Raw genomic sequence first — 15229 nt, 5'->3', positions numbered from 1 at the left:
TTTTTCTTTAAAAAAGAAAAAGAATTATGAAGCCAATGGCGGATGGGCATACCTGAGTGGCAATGACAAAGAGGATTGTACAACTTCTATTGCAAGAGAAAATACAACTTGCTGTCTGAACTGTGAAACTTTCTCCATTACATATTAACAGAAGGTAGCTGCAATTAAGAGTCCTGGAAATGTAGGACATGCTAAGAATCTGAATTATGAGGTAACATTAATGTTTTTCTTCTGAGTATCATTACATTAGAAGAATTACACTGCTTAGCATATGATCCTCTGAGTACAGCAGTCAGCCATTTCTTTAGGAGCAAAGATGCTCAAACCAGCAATCTGCAACCAAACAGAGAGATCATGCTCTCGATATTTTCTATAGCGTATAAGGGATAACAACACTAATTATTATTCACTTGATGGTAAACTGAGCAATGACAATAACATAACAAGCAGGTTAGGGTGTGATAAAGCTAGAGGCATAATGTAATTTGGAATGGGGGAAAGGGAGGAGAAGGTGAGCTAATTAACAGATACATCTAACTAATTTCAAAATTAAAAGCTAAGAAAATTAGTGTGAGAATCTTCTCATGAGCATGTTCATTAAGTAAACCTTGCATCTTTCTCTTTCTTCTAAAGGGCAACAATGTCATGCAGCATGCCTCCTTTCACATGCACCAATAGTTAGGGACGTAGTATAAATTGTTTTTAAATCTTCTTTTACACAAAATTTACAGCTGAAATATTATCAGTAAATATGTGCTAAGTTGAGGGCCAGAGGAGTTGTTCAAGCAGCAAAGGGTTTTACCTGGTTGAACAGTAGGAGGTATTGGCACTTCTGTTTTTGCCGTCCATCTGAGAATCCAATCTGCTTAAGTTTGTTCATCAGATATCAACATAATCTATCCTCACAAGAGGAAGGTGAGAAATAATTGGCCAAAATGCACCTTTCTCATCTAAGCATTGATTTTCTAAAAGAGGGCAATTTCTGATGTGAAGTACACCAAGCATGATAGGCAGACCATCCTTTGGCAAGAACTGGAGCTTAGGGCAATCCCAAACATCTAATCCTTCAAGAAAAACGAGGTCCTGGAGCCCCTTGGATAGAAATCTCAGATTAGGTAGACTCTGGACTCGAAGGTGGACAAGAGTTCGTGGAATTGTAGAGTCTTCTGGGAAGGAAGTCATATCTATATCAAAATCACCAACATTTAAGTCTTTAAGAGATGTAAGCTTGTTTAGGCACCACTCTGCAAAGGGTTGCTTGAGTTGCTTGCAACCCCAAATAGAAAGTGATAACACGTTTGGTGGAAAACCACCTTCTGGAAAATATGTTACACTTGGACAACCAAATATTGTGAGATATTGCAGAGATGTGAGGTCATGCATCTTATTGGGTAAGGACTTGAGATTCACACAATTGGAGATTAAGACTGTTCTGAGATTACGGATGGGCAATCCACTTTCTGGAAAAGACTGCAAGGACGGGCATTGATTTACATGCAACTCAGTTAGATGTTCAAAGCTGTACATACACTGAGGAAAGGCTTTCAGTTTTTCACAGTTTCCAATACGAATGAATTCAAGTGACCTACTGTTCTGAAGCAATCTCTCTGGAATACACTCCAACTGTTTGCAATCCCAAATCTCAAGTTGCTTAAGGGCAGCTGGTAACTCACCGGGTGGAAACAAACTGAGGGATGGACATCCAAGAATCTCCAAGTTTTCAAGATGACATGTAGTGATTCTGCCGTTATCATAATGCACCAGTCCCTTAGGTAAAGACTCCAAAGATTCACATCCCAAGATTGCCAGATTTTTTAGCATAGATGGCAAATCCCTATTTGGGAAAGACCTTAGTTTGGGGCACCATTTAACACTCAAATCTTTTAATGATCTAAGCTTTTCTAGCCCATTTGGAAGCTTCTCCAGTTTGGTGCAATCTTCTATTTCTAGATACTCTAGGCTGGAGGGTAGCTCATCTTCATCATCTATCAACCACAACAGTTGAGGACACTTCATGATTGCTAAACGCTTCAAACAATAAAGGTTTTCCAATCTGGCACCCTCTTGCAACAGGGATGTCAGTTGACTGCAATCTTCAACTTCAAGACCTTCAAGTGATACCAAGCATGTGAAGTCTTTGGGTAAGTAAGAAAGATTTGAAATGTTCTCAATTTTCAACCTAGTGAGAGCAGTGAGGTTTTTGAACCTTGTAAGAAACTGCTCATTACATTGTTCTAAATTCAATTCACGAAGAGATGGGAGACTCAGAAAAGAGGCTGCAAGCTGTGGACATTCACAAATGGAAAGCTTTACAAGGGAAGTAAGGGAGTTGGGTAAAGCCTCTACCAACTTTGGACAATTCCACATCACAAGCTCTTGAAGATGAGGGAAATTTTTATTTGCAGCTTCAAACACCTGGGGCTGAGACCAGTTCTCCCACTTCAACATTTTTCCAAATGTTAGAGTCTCTAAGGATGGAAAAAGCTCATCAGAATAAGACGTAGGCCCATAAAATCCAGAATCCACAGAACTTAGTCCAGTCATTCCCTCAATGTGCAAGTACTTGAGGGAAGGTAACCTCCCAAGAGACGGTAATGATGTGATTTTTGAACAATCACGGAAATTTAAGCACACCATGTTAACAAATGAAGGGATCCTAATCCAAGATGGGAACTTCGATCCTGCATAATACAATATGCTGAGTTTCTTCAGATTTTGATGGGGTTCTAGCATGTCGAGAACATCAAGTTCATCTACTTTGCTCTGAAAACCATTAAAAGCATCACTCCATTTCATGACTAACTCATCAAGTCCACGTTTCTCCTTTAGATTGGCAACCCTTACATCTCGAATCACTGCCACATTTTGCAACTCAAATAGAGAAAGCTGCCCTTGAAGATGAGACAAGCCTTTCAACTCTCTTATACTAGGCCCACTGCCTTTTGCCACGATAAACTTTGACAGCTTCTTGAGATTGATCAAATTACCTATATGTAGTGGCATTTCCCTCAGATTATCAGTATCAGCAATATCAAGATATTGGAGGCTAATGAGATTCTCCATTCGTTGAGGCAATTTAGTAAGTTTCTTACAGCCGCTCAAGTTTAACGTCTGTAAATTGCAGAGGGCACACAGTGACTCAGGTAAGCATTTAACTCTAGTGCGAGACAGATTCAGGTATCGTAAGTGATTGAGATCACCAATAGAGTCTGGCAGCTCACTTATGCAATAACCACTGAAAGATAGCACTCTCAAGCATCTAAGTTTTGGCAGCAGGTCTTGGAACAGCATCTTAGTTAAATAGCATTCTCCTTCCAGATCTGACACAAAGACAGGTAATGCTAGGAATGTTCTTAAGCATTTCATTTTGTAGAAGGACTCAAATTTTTTGTGAACATCATACTTCTGACGAATGAATGAGGAGTGGCGAGCCCTCTTGGAAACATAGCATTTCCCATTGCTACTTATCTTGTCCTCCAACCTGAAACAAACTTCACCAGCAACATATTGAGCTAAATCATTAATGAGGTCATGCATCATATAACATGACTTGCTAACACTTGATTGTTGAAAAAAAGACCTTGATAATAATTCATGAAAATACTCAAAACCTAAGCCTTCCACCTGCTTCATTCCTTTAAGTTGATGGATAAAACCTTCTGCAATCCATAATTGAACTAATTCATCCTTCTCAAATTCATAGTCCTTAGGGAATAGTGAACAATAAGCAAAACATGGTTTCAAATGAAAAGGAAGATAATGGTAGCTCAACTTCAGGGCTGGTAGAATGGCACTATTATCTTCTGGTAAATCCCATATCCTGCTATTCAGTATATTTTCCCATTCATGATAACCTATCTTGCAACGCAAAAGGCCTGCAAGCGTTTTAACAGCCAATGGCAAGCCCTTGCACCTTTTCACAATTGCCTCACCAATTTCTTTCAAATGTGGATAATTATCAAAATTTCTACTCCCTAAAGCATGTTGTGTAAACAAAGACAAACAATGATCATGAGACATTTCTTTCAAATGATAAGCAGAAACAGTTCCCATCATTGATGCAACTCGTTGACTACGGGTTGTAATGATGATTTTACTTTCTGCAGAACCTACTTCTAAAGGACTGCGAAGAACCGTCCAATCATTATAGTTCTCATTCCAAACATCATCTAGAACTATCAGAAATCTCTTCTCAGACAATATCTCCTTTACTTTTACTTGCAGCTCGTTCAAGTCAATCACATTACAAGCCCTTGAAGTCAAGGATTCTAACAGAGTTTTCATCACCCTAACAACATCAAATTCCTCAGAAACACAAATCCAAGCTCTCAATTTAAAGAAAGTCTCAACCCTGGCATCATTATAAACGAGCTGGGCAAGAGTAGTTTTCCCCAACCCTCCCATTCCAACAATGGGAATCACAGAAATCCCACCATCACTTGATTCTTCCTCCTTCAGAATAAGTTTATTAATAATAAGGTCCCTGTCACTTTCCCTACCAAAAACAAGGGATTCATTCACCAAAGAAGTACTGGGAATCCTTCGCAGCACTCTATCACGGCTACCCCCAACACTTTCTGTCAAACCAAGAACATCTTTTTGTTTAACAACATCTTCCAATCTTGCCGTAATTTCCTTTATTTTAGATGCCATTTTATAATTAAAAGTAAAATGGTTCAAAAAGGAAGTAACAAATTTTCGTATCTTGCCGGTGATTGATTGACTCTGCTCCTTGGACTTTTGTCGAAGAGCTTCAGTGGAAAAGTCATCAAGAACATCCTCGATGTCGTAAGCCAAGTCTTTGAGCTCATCAAGCCAGATTTTAACAACCCGATCAGTGAATTGCCTCTCCTCTGCGTCTTCGAGCACTGCCTGAATCTTGAAGAGGATGGTCTCCCATTTCTTGAGATGGGCATGGACCTGTTCTTTGCGAGCAAACTCCAGCAGCATAGGGGCGGCCAACTCCTCGGACAATACGTCAAGGAGAGTAGACAGCAGGTTCTCGCCAACCACAGCAAGCCCACACTCCATCGCACAGAAACAGAGTCTTTTTGTAAACAAGAGGGGATGATAGATTAGATACGACCTACCAATTGGCAACAATTTCAGGAAGAGTAAAAGAAAAGAAAGACGCATGCTTCCTGCCTTAGCTAAAAGCAAAAGCCAGAATCTTTTTTAATTATCAGGACAGAAACCTCTTACCCTTTTGATACCTTCTCCAGTGGATTCCAAGATAAACATATAAGTAAACACAGACAAAGCATGCCGGTAAATACCCGCAGGCCAGTTGTTTTGCAAGGGTAAACGGAAATAATTGGCTTTCGGTAAACTCCAGGTATTAGTCAGTTAGTGATTGGACAATGAAAAGCCAGGACAAAAAGTTTACGATAAAATAATAGAGCAGCTCCTGGTTTCAAACCAGACACTCCACGTTTTACGTGTAGGTTAGATATGTACTTGCCTGTTTCAATATTTTTCGGCCGCTGAAAGTGGAGGAAAAAAGTAACGTCGGTGATCTACCTTGTGTAACCAGCAGCTGTCGAAATAGGAAAAAAATTTGTCAACGATTCTTTCCTTTCCTTCCAATTAATATCCTGACCCAAAAAGTCAAAAGCTATGATTAGACCTTCAGGCAGACACCTTGCCTCGATCATCGATGGAGTGGAAGAACTGATGCTCCGTTGCCTCGTTCCATTGTTGGGACCAAGATTAATTTACAACATGTATATGCCAGGGAATGATTCCATTGCTTGATGATTTCTTTTTACAATAAATATGGCTCCAAAACTGTGGGTTATATCAGAATTCTTTTACTTTTACAGTTCCAAACCTCATCACGAACCATAGCGTTTTCCAACTCCATTAGCGTTGAAAAGTCAAAAGGACCACGTCGGCTTTGGAGGAAAGGTGCTGGTCGAGTGAATTTCGTTGGTTGGATGCATGCAGGAGATTTCAAAGAAGAGAACGTCAACTTATTCATTTCTCTTCGTGTTTTTTCAGCGTCTCAGACAAATTTGAAACAAAGGGTAGACACTGCTATTTAGGCAACCATGGACGCTGCTTGGCAAGATGCCATGGTTTCAGAACATCGGTTATGTATTAGAGAAAGATTGAACTTGTGAGGCGTATATGTGGACGGTGACAGTTGGCCTAACCCTCCAACTCTTACCGAAGCCCCATGTCTCAAGTCTCAACCACCTGTTTTCGAGATTTTTTATAATTTAATGGTACATTTCCTCGGAGAGAAGCAAAATAAACACATCAGAGAGAAGTTACTACGAAATTGCGTAAAGTTTAAACTATCTGCGAGGAGGGGAGAGGGGACAAGGAAGTACCCTTTGCATGGCTACCGAGAGAGTGTGCCGTATCTCTTTGTCTGGTTAGAAAATGAGAAAACTTTCAAGAACAACATCAATTCAAATACAACAATTGAAAATATCATTTATGAACTTTTAACTTTAATTACAATATCAGATTCCAACATCTGCCGTTGATGGTATGTCTTTACTGCTTTTCTTTCTTCAGATGACTTTGGTTAGAAGAAATCTAAAAAGAAAAAGATAAAGTTGTTCCAGAGAACAAAGGTAGGAGTAAGGTGGGTGATTATTAGAGCTGTCAAAATGGGTCTAACCCATTGGGTCGATTATTTTTTTATTAAATATGAGATGGATTGAATTTAAAAATTTAAACTCATATTAAAATTGAATTTAAATGGACCAACCAATTTGATCAGTGAACTGGGATGAGTTATCACTGCGGGTCAAAAAAAATTAATAATTTTATATATTTAATTATATAAAATTAATAATTTAGTTATCAATGATATTATTTATTTTATATATTTTAACATTTTTAATCTTTATTTGTCAAATTAATAATTTTAGTTTAAATTAAAGCTTATTATCTCTTTTTCTTTTTATGTCAATGAATATTAGATGATAAATTGATAATGATTCAAACCTTAAGACATCATTACAATCTAAACAAAATTTAAATGTTTTGCTTAAGGATGAATATTGAGGAGGGTATAAATCAATCTTAAAGTTTCTATTATTTGGTTATGTATTTATGTTTATGGGATGGTAGTTTGTATTAAAGATTTAAATTTTATCTATATAATTTATTTGTTTATTTATATTTGGTTTAATTTATTTGTTTGTAATAAGTTTTTATTATTCAATTTATGAATTAAATCATAGAACAATTTTATTGATAGAAAATTTGTTAGGTAGAATTAAAAAAAATGAAAAAAAAATAAACTAGCAAGGGATGAGCTGGGTTGAAGTTTTGATGACCTATGTAAAAAATGAGCTAACCGAACCCAACCCATATTTTTTCAACTCACAAGGGCTTGGACCGAGCCAACCCATATTGACAGCTCTAGTAATGATCCTTTTTTACTTTATATATATATATATAACCTTGAAAAGAAATTGAAATCAAAACTTCTTTTCTTGGCATATTTGGGATTCCAATGCAGCATAAATGATGAATGAATTTTGAAGGAAATAAACCAAACATTTCTTCTAAAAAAATTAAAATACATTAAAATGATATAAAAGTTTAAAAAATAACTAATGGTACGTTTGGTGGCAGAATATATAGGAATATAATAAAATAGTTATTATGTGAGAATCGAATGAGGTGAAAATTGAATAGAATAGTTATCACTTAATTTGATACGATGAATAAAATAGAACAAGAACAATTATTATGACTTATTACAGTATTTGGTTGGTAATAATAACTTTAAAATAAGATATGAATAGAAAATAAAAAGATAAAAATAACTTTTATTATTTATATAATTATTTATTTAGATTAGATTTTTTAAATATTGATAATTTATAATCTAATTAAAATATTAATAATTAATCATTTAAATATTAATATTTTAGTATAATTTAATTATTAATAGTTTAAATATTAATATTTTATTTATAATTTAATATTATTATGATTAAAATATTATTAATTAAAATTTAAAATATTAATTTTTATAATATATAATTAAAAAACTAAAATTTTTTATTATAATAATATTTATTTTTTAAAACAACAAAAATACTCTTCACATAATTTAGTAAAATTTATACCAAAAGACAAATAAAGGCGACCGGGCTACCTTTTCAATCAATCTCCAATTGCTATAAGCAAATTTTTTTTAATTATTTAATTTTTATTTTTATTAAAATTTTAAAAATTTAGAACTTAATAATTTATTATTAAAATATTAGTATAATTTTTATTTTTTCTTTATTTGCATTTTTTATTTTTTATTTATACTCATTAAAATTTTAATATATTAATAATTTAATAAATAAAACATTAAAATATTAAAATATTAATATTTTAATCATATTAATATTAATAATGTTTAAATTGTATATAAAATATTAATATTTTATAATTTATAAATAATTTTTTCTTTTTTATTCTATTTTTTTCCTTTTACCTTTCTTCTTCTCCATGGGCCGACAATCGAAAATGTGACCGATGTAATGAAACGTCGATCTGGCTCATCATATGGCCAGATCCAGCCATTAAGGTGCTAGATCGGAGTTTCCCGCAATTGGATCTGGCCGTGGAGTGCCAGATTCGATCGTGGGGGTTTAGTCGAGAAGCACTAAATCGACGCTGTCAGATCATATTCGGTAGTGGAACCATTGTCGTCGTCACCGCAGTCCGTCGCTGCCATCATCCTCCGATGATGAGTGCAAATTAAAAAGAGAATGAAAGAGGCAAGAACGTGAAAAGAGAGAGAAAGAAGAAGGGAAAATGACAAAAAATGAAATATTTATATGTCTAGGGTTGTAATATTTCTAAGTTATAATGGGTATTTTAGTCTTATCAGATTTTAAAGCTATTCCCCCATGTAGATACCTAAAAAATAATAATAATAAATAAAAAATTTAAATTATAATAAAATAAAATAAATTATAAAAAAATAATAAAGAAAAAAAAAAGAAGAGGTATGGCTGGGCGTACGCCCAGCCATCCTTTCCTCAACCACCATGAGTAATGGGGCTCTGGCTACCAACTCTTTGGTGCCAGAGCCCCATTACCGGGTTGTCCAAATTTTTGGACAACCCCATTTTAAAGAAGAGGAGATAGCAAACCAGAGGGGGGAGCACTTGCAAAAAAGCCAAAAAAAAACTGAAACAAAAAAAAACCCAAGAATTAACCCCAAAAAAAAAAGCAAGCAAAAGAAAAAAAAGAAGAAGAAGAGAGAGAGAGGTGAGAGGTCGGCAAAGGAGAAAGAAAGAAAGAAGAAGCCAACGGGGAGAAGAAGGAGAAGGAGAAGGAAAGGAAGAAATAAGAAAAAGAAAAAAGAGAAGGGAGATCCGTAGGGAGAAAGGAGAGAAAGAGAAGGAGAAAGAAAGAAAGAAGAAGCCAACGGGGAGAAGAAGGAGAAGAAGAAAGAAAGGAAGAAAGAAGAAAAAGAAAAAAGAGAAGGGGGACCAGCGGGGAGGGAGAAAAAAAGAAAGAGAAAAAGAAAAAAGAGAAAGAAAGGAAAGAAAGGAAAAAAAAAAAGAAAGAAAAGGAAAATAAAAAAGAAGACAAAGCAAGTTGACCAAGAAACAAGACAAGAAAAAAAGTTGTGGGCTCTTGAATTCATCTGGGTTTCGTCGGACTCAAAATTAGGTAAGTTTTGCATTTTTTGTTATTTGGGTTATTATATTATTAGTATTAATTTTATTAGCATTCAATATAGTTTTTACAAAAATTATAAATGTATTTATAAAATAATAAATAAGAAAAAATATATTTAAGAAATCAAATAAATAATTAAATAATAATAATAATAATAACGATAACAAGAGTAAGTAAATGCGAAGAATAAAATAAAAAAAGAGAAAGAAATAGTTATATTATAAATATATTTAGATAGTTGTAAATATAATATACATACAAAAATACATGATACGAATATAAAAAAAAAAAATATATATATATATATATATATATATATATAAAATGAATGAAAAAATGAAATGATTATTGAAAAAATTTCACTTAAGAAAGGCAAAGAGTTGCTTTTTTTTAAGTGGATTTTTTTGGGGTGCAAAGTTCGAGACGGATTTTCATCGAAGCGTCGGGATAAATCCGAACTCTAAACTCCAATACCCGTTAAGTCAAATAGTTATTGTTAAAAAAATAATATATATAAAAAATTTATATAATGTTGCATTGGAATTTAAATTAATAATATTAGTTAATTAGCTTAAATAAATATTACTGAATAAAGTTAATTTAATCGTTTAAAAAAAATTAATTAATTGTTTATTCGACAAGTTATATAATCAAGTTAAATATTAATCAACAATGTTAGTTAAAAGATACGGATCTAAATAAAAAATAGAAAAAAACAAAAAAATAAAAAAATAATAAATAATAAATAATCCAAAATTTTTTAAACACATAATTGGGTGAATTATAAATCACCTAAATCAATAAACGCGTGCATGTAGATATCATAATTTTATCCTGTCATAGCATGTCATGTTTACCTTGCAAATGGTGCGGGAGTCCCGATGATGGGATTTCCCCGAAGAGCTTGTAGAGACGAGTTCTTCCAGGGATATCTCTAGGTGAGGAGAATTTCGAGACTTCACCAAAGCGTTGGGATGGTCTTCGAATAATTTTCCAATAAAAGATTACCGACTCCATCATTTAAAATAAACAAGTCATAACATCATTTTACGCTTGCATCATGTGCATACGTAAAACCAAATAAAAAACTCAGTCTGTCAATTTAATAAAAATTTAATTAATAAAGTATGGATTAAATTAAGAAAAGGCTACATTAAGATAACTTAAGATTAAATGGTACCGTTCGTGGAACGGGCACCACGGAGGTGCTAACCCTTCTCTGTGCGTAACCGCACTCTCGAACCCATATCTGAAAACATGGACCAGTTCTCGTTCTGTCGACGAATCTAAAATCAATTTAGAACTTCGTCGATAGAATCAGATTAATAGGTGACCAATCACACCTTAGATAAAAAAGATTGGTGGCGACTCCTAACCAGATTTTAATTTTTGCCCGCGTCTGGCGGACGGGTTCCCGGACCCGCACGTCACGACAGATGGCGACTCCACTGGGGATCTTCGAGAGTCAAGCCATTAATTAATCATAAGTTATCTTTAGCCTTGAATAATTTATGGTTTTCCCTAGCATCAATTTGGCATATTTTTGTTTAATGCATTTATTTATTTTGCTGTTATTACTTTACTGTTTTTAATAATTGCGGGAAATTTAGGATAAGGGGAATGTGAAATTATTGGTCCAAGGTTAGTATATTCCTTCTCACACACTACACATCTTGCATTCATGCATAAGACTTCCACCCGGGCTTTGTCCTTAATTATGAGGGGGTTAAGTAGCTACGCTCTCGTGAGGTGATAACCTCCGCATGGGCTAGTGAAGACTCCCACTCAAATCGAACCTAGTCCATTTGAAGCCTGTAATGGGTGAGGACCGGGGTGCCTTACTAGTCCGTGTGGACGACAGTGAGGAGCGATTTGGGAACCTTTAGCTCCATTTTCAACCCAAACTCAGCATGTAGAATACCGAGAGTCGCCTTTGCTTAGGTAGAGCTTCACTCGTGAGAATATACCTTTTGACTAGGTACACATGAAGGAATTTTCATAATCCTCTTGTTCTAAGTTCTTCTCCGTAAAGTAATAAAGGTATCATATCATTAATTATTTTTATTCATCTTTTTTAATTAGAATAGCTTTTGGAATTCCTATTTACTGTACTAACTTGAACTTTTTGCATATGTATGTTTGCATCATAATTTTGCATATAGGAAAAGTATGTCATTTGACAACCATTGACGAAGTAGGTGCAAAAGATGACTCCTGAATTGCAACAAGAAACAATAGCTTATGCACTGAATTACTTTGTTGAGGGGTGTTATGTGACAGATACTTTTAGTACATGATCATTCATATGTGCATAAATCCTCATTTCATGACAATAAGTATTTTCACCTGTAAATAAAGATAAGGGGTTCATTTTTTCATTCATACATGCATCTAATTCACATTTATGATTACAATAAGGTTCCAAAAATAGCTCGACCACCTAAGCCAAATGACCAACGTGTTCATAATACGCGTCGATGAGCAAGGATCATGGAAGAAGAACAAAGTGAGCGAATGGATAGAATAGAGAGAGCTCAAGAAGAAATGAGAGAACAGTTAGCAAAGATGATGGAATTGATAACAAGCTTAAGTAAAGGAAAAAGGGTTGCAAAAGAGTCAGCTCCGTCAGAAAACCCACCAGCACAAGACAGTGGAAACCAAAGGGATGATCCATCCTATCCCCCAGGGTTCACTCTACCACATGCCCAAACCTCTCAAAGGGTCCACCCTCAAGTGATGCCATCCGTTTATTACAATGCACCACCCCCGCTAAGCCATCAACCGACTCACGGACAATTTGGGTGATATTCTGGGATAAATCCTGCTGAACCAATACATGTCCCAGATTTAGACGATCCAAAAGAGCAAGAAAAACTAAGAAAGGACTCGTCACAAACAGGAGAAAATGAAAAAGACCAGAAAAAGTATGATCTGTTGGAAGAACGTCTTCGTGCTATCGAAGGAGTTGATAGGTTTGGTACCATGGACGCAACCGAGCTATGCTTAGTGCCGGATGTATTGATCCCTACCAAGTTCAAGGTTCCGAAATTTGAAAAATATGACGGAACAAAATATCCCATGGCACATATTACCATGTATTGTCGGAAGATGGCTGCACAGTCTCACGATGATAAGTTATTGATCCATTTTTTCCAAGATAGCTTAACTGGGTCAGTTGCTCGGTGGTACGTACAGCTAGATCGAAATCATATTAAAACTTGGAAAGATCTAGCAAGAGCCTTCATAGCCCAATACAAGCATGTGGTTGAATTAGCCCCTGATCGGTTGTCATTGCAGACTATGGAAAAGAAGCAAAGTGAGAACTTCAAGGAATATGCCCAAAGGTGGAGAGATACAGCAGCGCAAGTTCAGCCACCTCTCACTGATAAGGAGATGACTGTTTTGTTCATAAACACACTCCGAGCTCCATTCTATGAGCGCTTGATCGGCAATGCCACAAAAAACTTTGCAGATTTGGTCTTATCGGGAGAAATAATAGAAGGAGCTATCAAAAGTGGCAAAATTGAAGGGCATGAAGTTGCCAGCTCAAAGAGAGGGAATACGCCCAAGAAAAAAGAAGGGGATGTGCAAGCAGTCACTCACGACAGCCAACAAGCCCACAACTTTAACCCATATTACCCGTACTCCCCATACCAACCCTTCTATCCGAACATAGGCAACATCACACAAAACCCATATGTGTACCAACCTGCCCCGCAACCAACATTTCAAACCAATGTTCTTCCACAAACTCCACCACCAAGACCGGTAGCTTCAACCAATAATCCTGATCATGGTCAAAGAGGACCTAGAACTACCCTAGAAAAACCAAAGTTTGATCCTATTTCAGTCCCTTACACTACATTGTTGCCACAACTCATAGAAAATCGACTCCTTGCTCGAACCCCTTTAGAACCACTCCGACCACCTTTCCCGAAATGGTATGACCCGAATGCACATTGTGATTATCATTTTGGAATTCAAGGGCACTCCACCGAGAATTGTACTGCTTTAAAACATAAGGTCCAAGCGCTCATTAAGGCAGGACTTTTAAATTTTGTCAAAAAAGACAATTCAAATGTTGATGGGAATCCCTTGCCTAACCATGGAGGTCTGACAGTGAATGCAATACATGAAGGGATGATTCGAAGGGTGAAAAAGAATGTCGACGAGATTCGAACACCGATGGATAGAGTGTTTGAGACGTTGTCCAAAATAAAAGCCATCACTCCAGAACCGATAGAGATAAAAGAAGTAGGACATGATCTCACCCTTTCTTGCAAATTCCATATGGGGGTTGTTGGACATTCCATTCAAAATTGTGATGGCTTTCGTCTTAAGTTGCAAGAGTTGATGGATTTGTCAGAAATCGAGTTTTATGAAGAAAGTGAGAAGGAAGAATTTTGGAAAAAGACAATTCCCTTTTTGTATGAAACCTTTCGATTCGTGGGGTGCAAGGCATCGGACGAGGTCAATCAGGTTCCAGGATGTTTGGTGAGCTATCAATCCATATGATCAAAGATGAAGAACTTAACGAGATCCCTATGGTGTATCCAGTACTGCCAGGAGAGGAGCTAAGCAATTGGACAGCCACGGAATTGCCCATCATCTTTAAGTCTTCCGAAATGTAATGAACAATTTTATCTAAATGCCTATGCCCAAGGGTGTTAAGAGTAATTTCTTGTTTAAGTAGGGCTTTCTGTTACCTTCATCATTTAAATAAATGACAATGCATAATGTGCTTCATAATTCATCAACCTTTTTGCATGTTTCCTTTCATCTATTCTTTTAGCCAATAAATACTCGTTCATACACGCGTCCAACTTTACCTGTTTGCAGGTCTTTAAATAATGAACACGAAGACAATCTAGACAACGATTTGAATATCGATTTTGAGATGATTCCGAACGTTGATGAATTAAAAAATGAAGAGGAGGTGGATGACTATGGCTTACCCCCTGATTTGTCGAGAATGCTGGAACAGGAGGAAAATGAGATTTTACCTCATCAGGAACTCACATAAATGATTAACCTCGGAAATAGGAAAGAGAAGAAAGAAGTTAAGATTGGCACCTCGCTGTCATCCGATGAACGGCAGAAGCTAGAAGAATTGCTCCGTGAATATGTGGACGTGTTTGCTTGGTCATATCAGGACATGCCAGGTCTTAATACTGACATGGTTGTTCACAAGTTACCTTTGGAACCAGATTGCAAGCCTATTAAACAGAAGTTGAGAAGGATGAAGCCAGAAATGTTGCTGAAGATTAAAGAAGAAGTAAAAAAGCAATTCGATGATGGATTTTTAGAGGTGGCTAAGTACCCTAAATGGGTGGCTAATATAGTTTCAATTTCTAAGAAGGATGGAAAAGTTCGAATGTGCGTCGATTATAGGGATTTGAACAGAGCGAGTCCGAAGGATAGCTTCCCTTTGCCGCATATTGATACTCTTGTTGACAACACAGCAAAACATGTTTTGTTCTCATTTATGGATGGCTTTTCTGGTTACAATCAGATTAAGATGGCACCCGAAGATATGGAAAAAACAACGTTCGTAACCATGTGGGGAACGTTTTGT

General features: G+C 35.9%; 1 protein-coding gene across 1 annotated transcript; it reads right to left on the bottom strand.

The window, feature by feature from the left end:
* Positions 1-57: 57 nt before the first annotated feature.
* On the bottom strand, positions 58-6169 carry LOC18614580 (putative disease resistance RPP13-like protein 1). The gene is made up of 4 exons (XM_018121653.2): positions 5627-6169; positions 5203-5536; positions 803-5086; positions 58-333 (listed from the first exon to the last, which is right to left on the bottom strand). Exons 2-3 carry the CDS (start codon positions 5262-5264, stop codon positions 880-882), a joined length of 4269 nt encoding a protein of 1422 aa, XP_017977142.2. The 5' UTR covers positions 5265-5536; positions 5627-6169; the 3' UTR covers positions 58-333; positions 803-879.
* Positions 6170-15229: the final 9060 nt, after the last annotated feature.

Source organism: Theobroma cacao, chromosome 1 (genome assembly GCF_053813885.1).
Source record: "Theobroma cacao isolate CCN51 chromosome 1, ASM5381388v1, whole genome shotgun sequence".
Classification (NCBI taxonomy): domain Eukaryota; kingdom Viridiplantae; phylum Streptophyta; class Magnoliopsida; order Malvales; family Malvaceae; genus Theobroma; species Theobroma cacao.
Note: the sequence above shows the minus strand (reverse complement) of the source record. Positions and strands in the feature narration are given on the sequence as shown.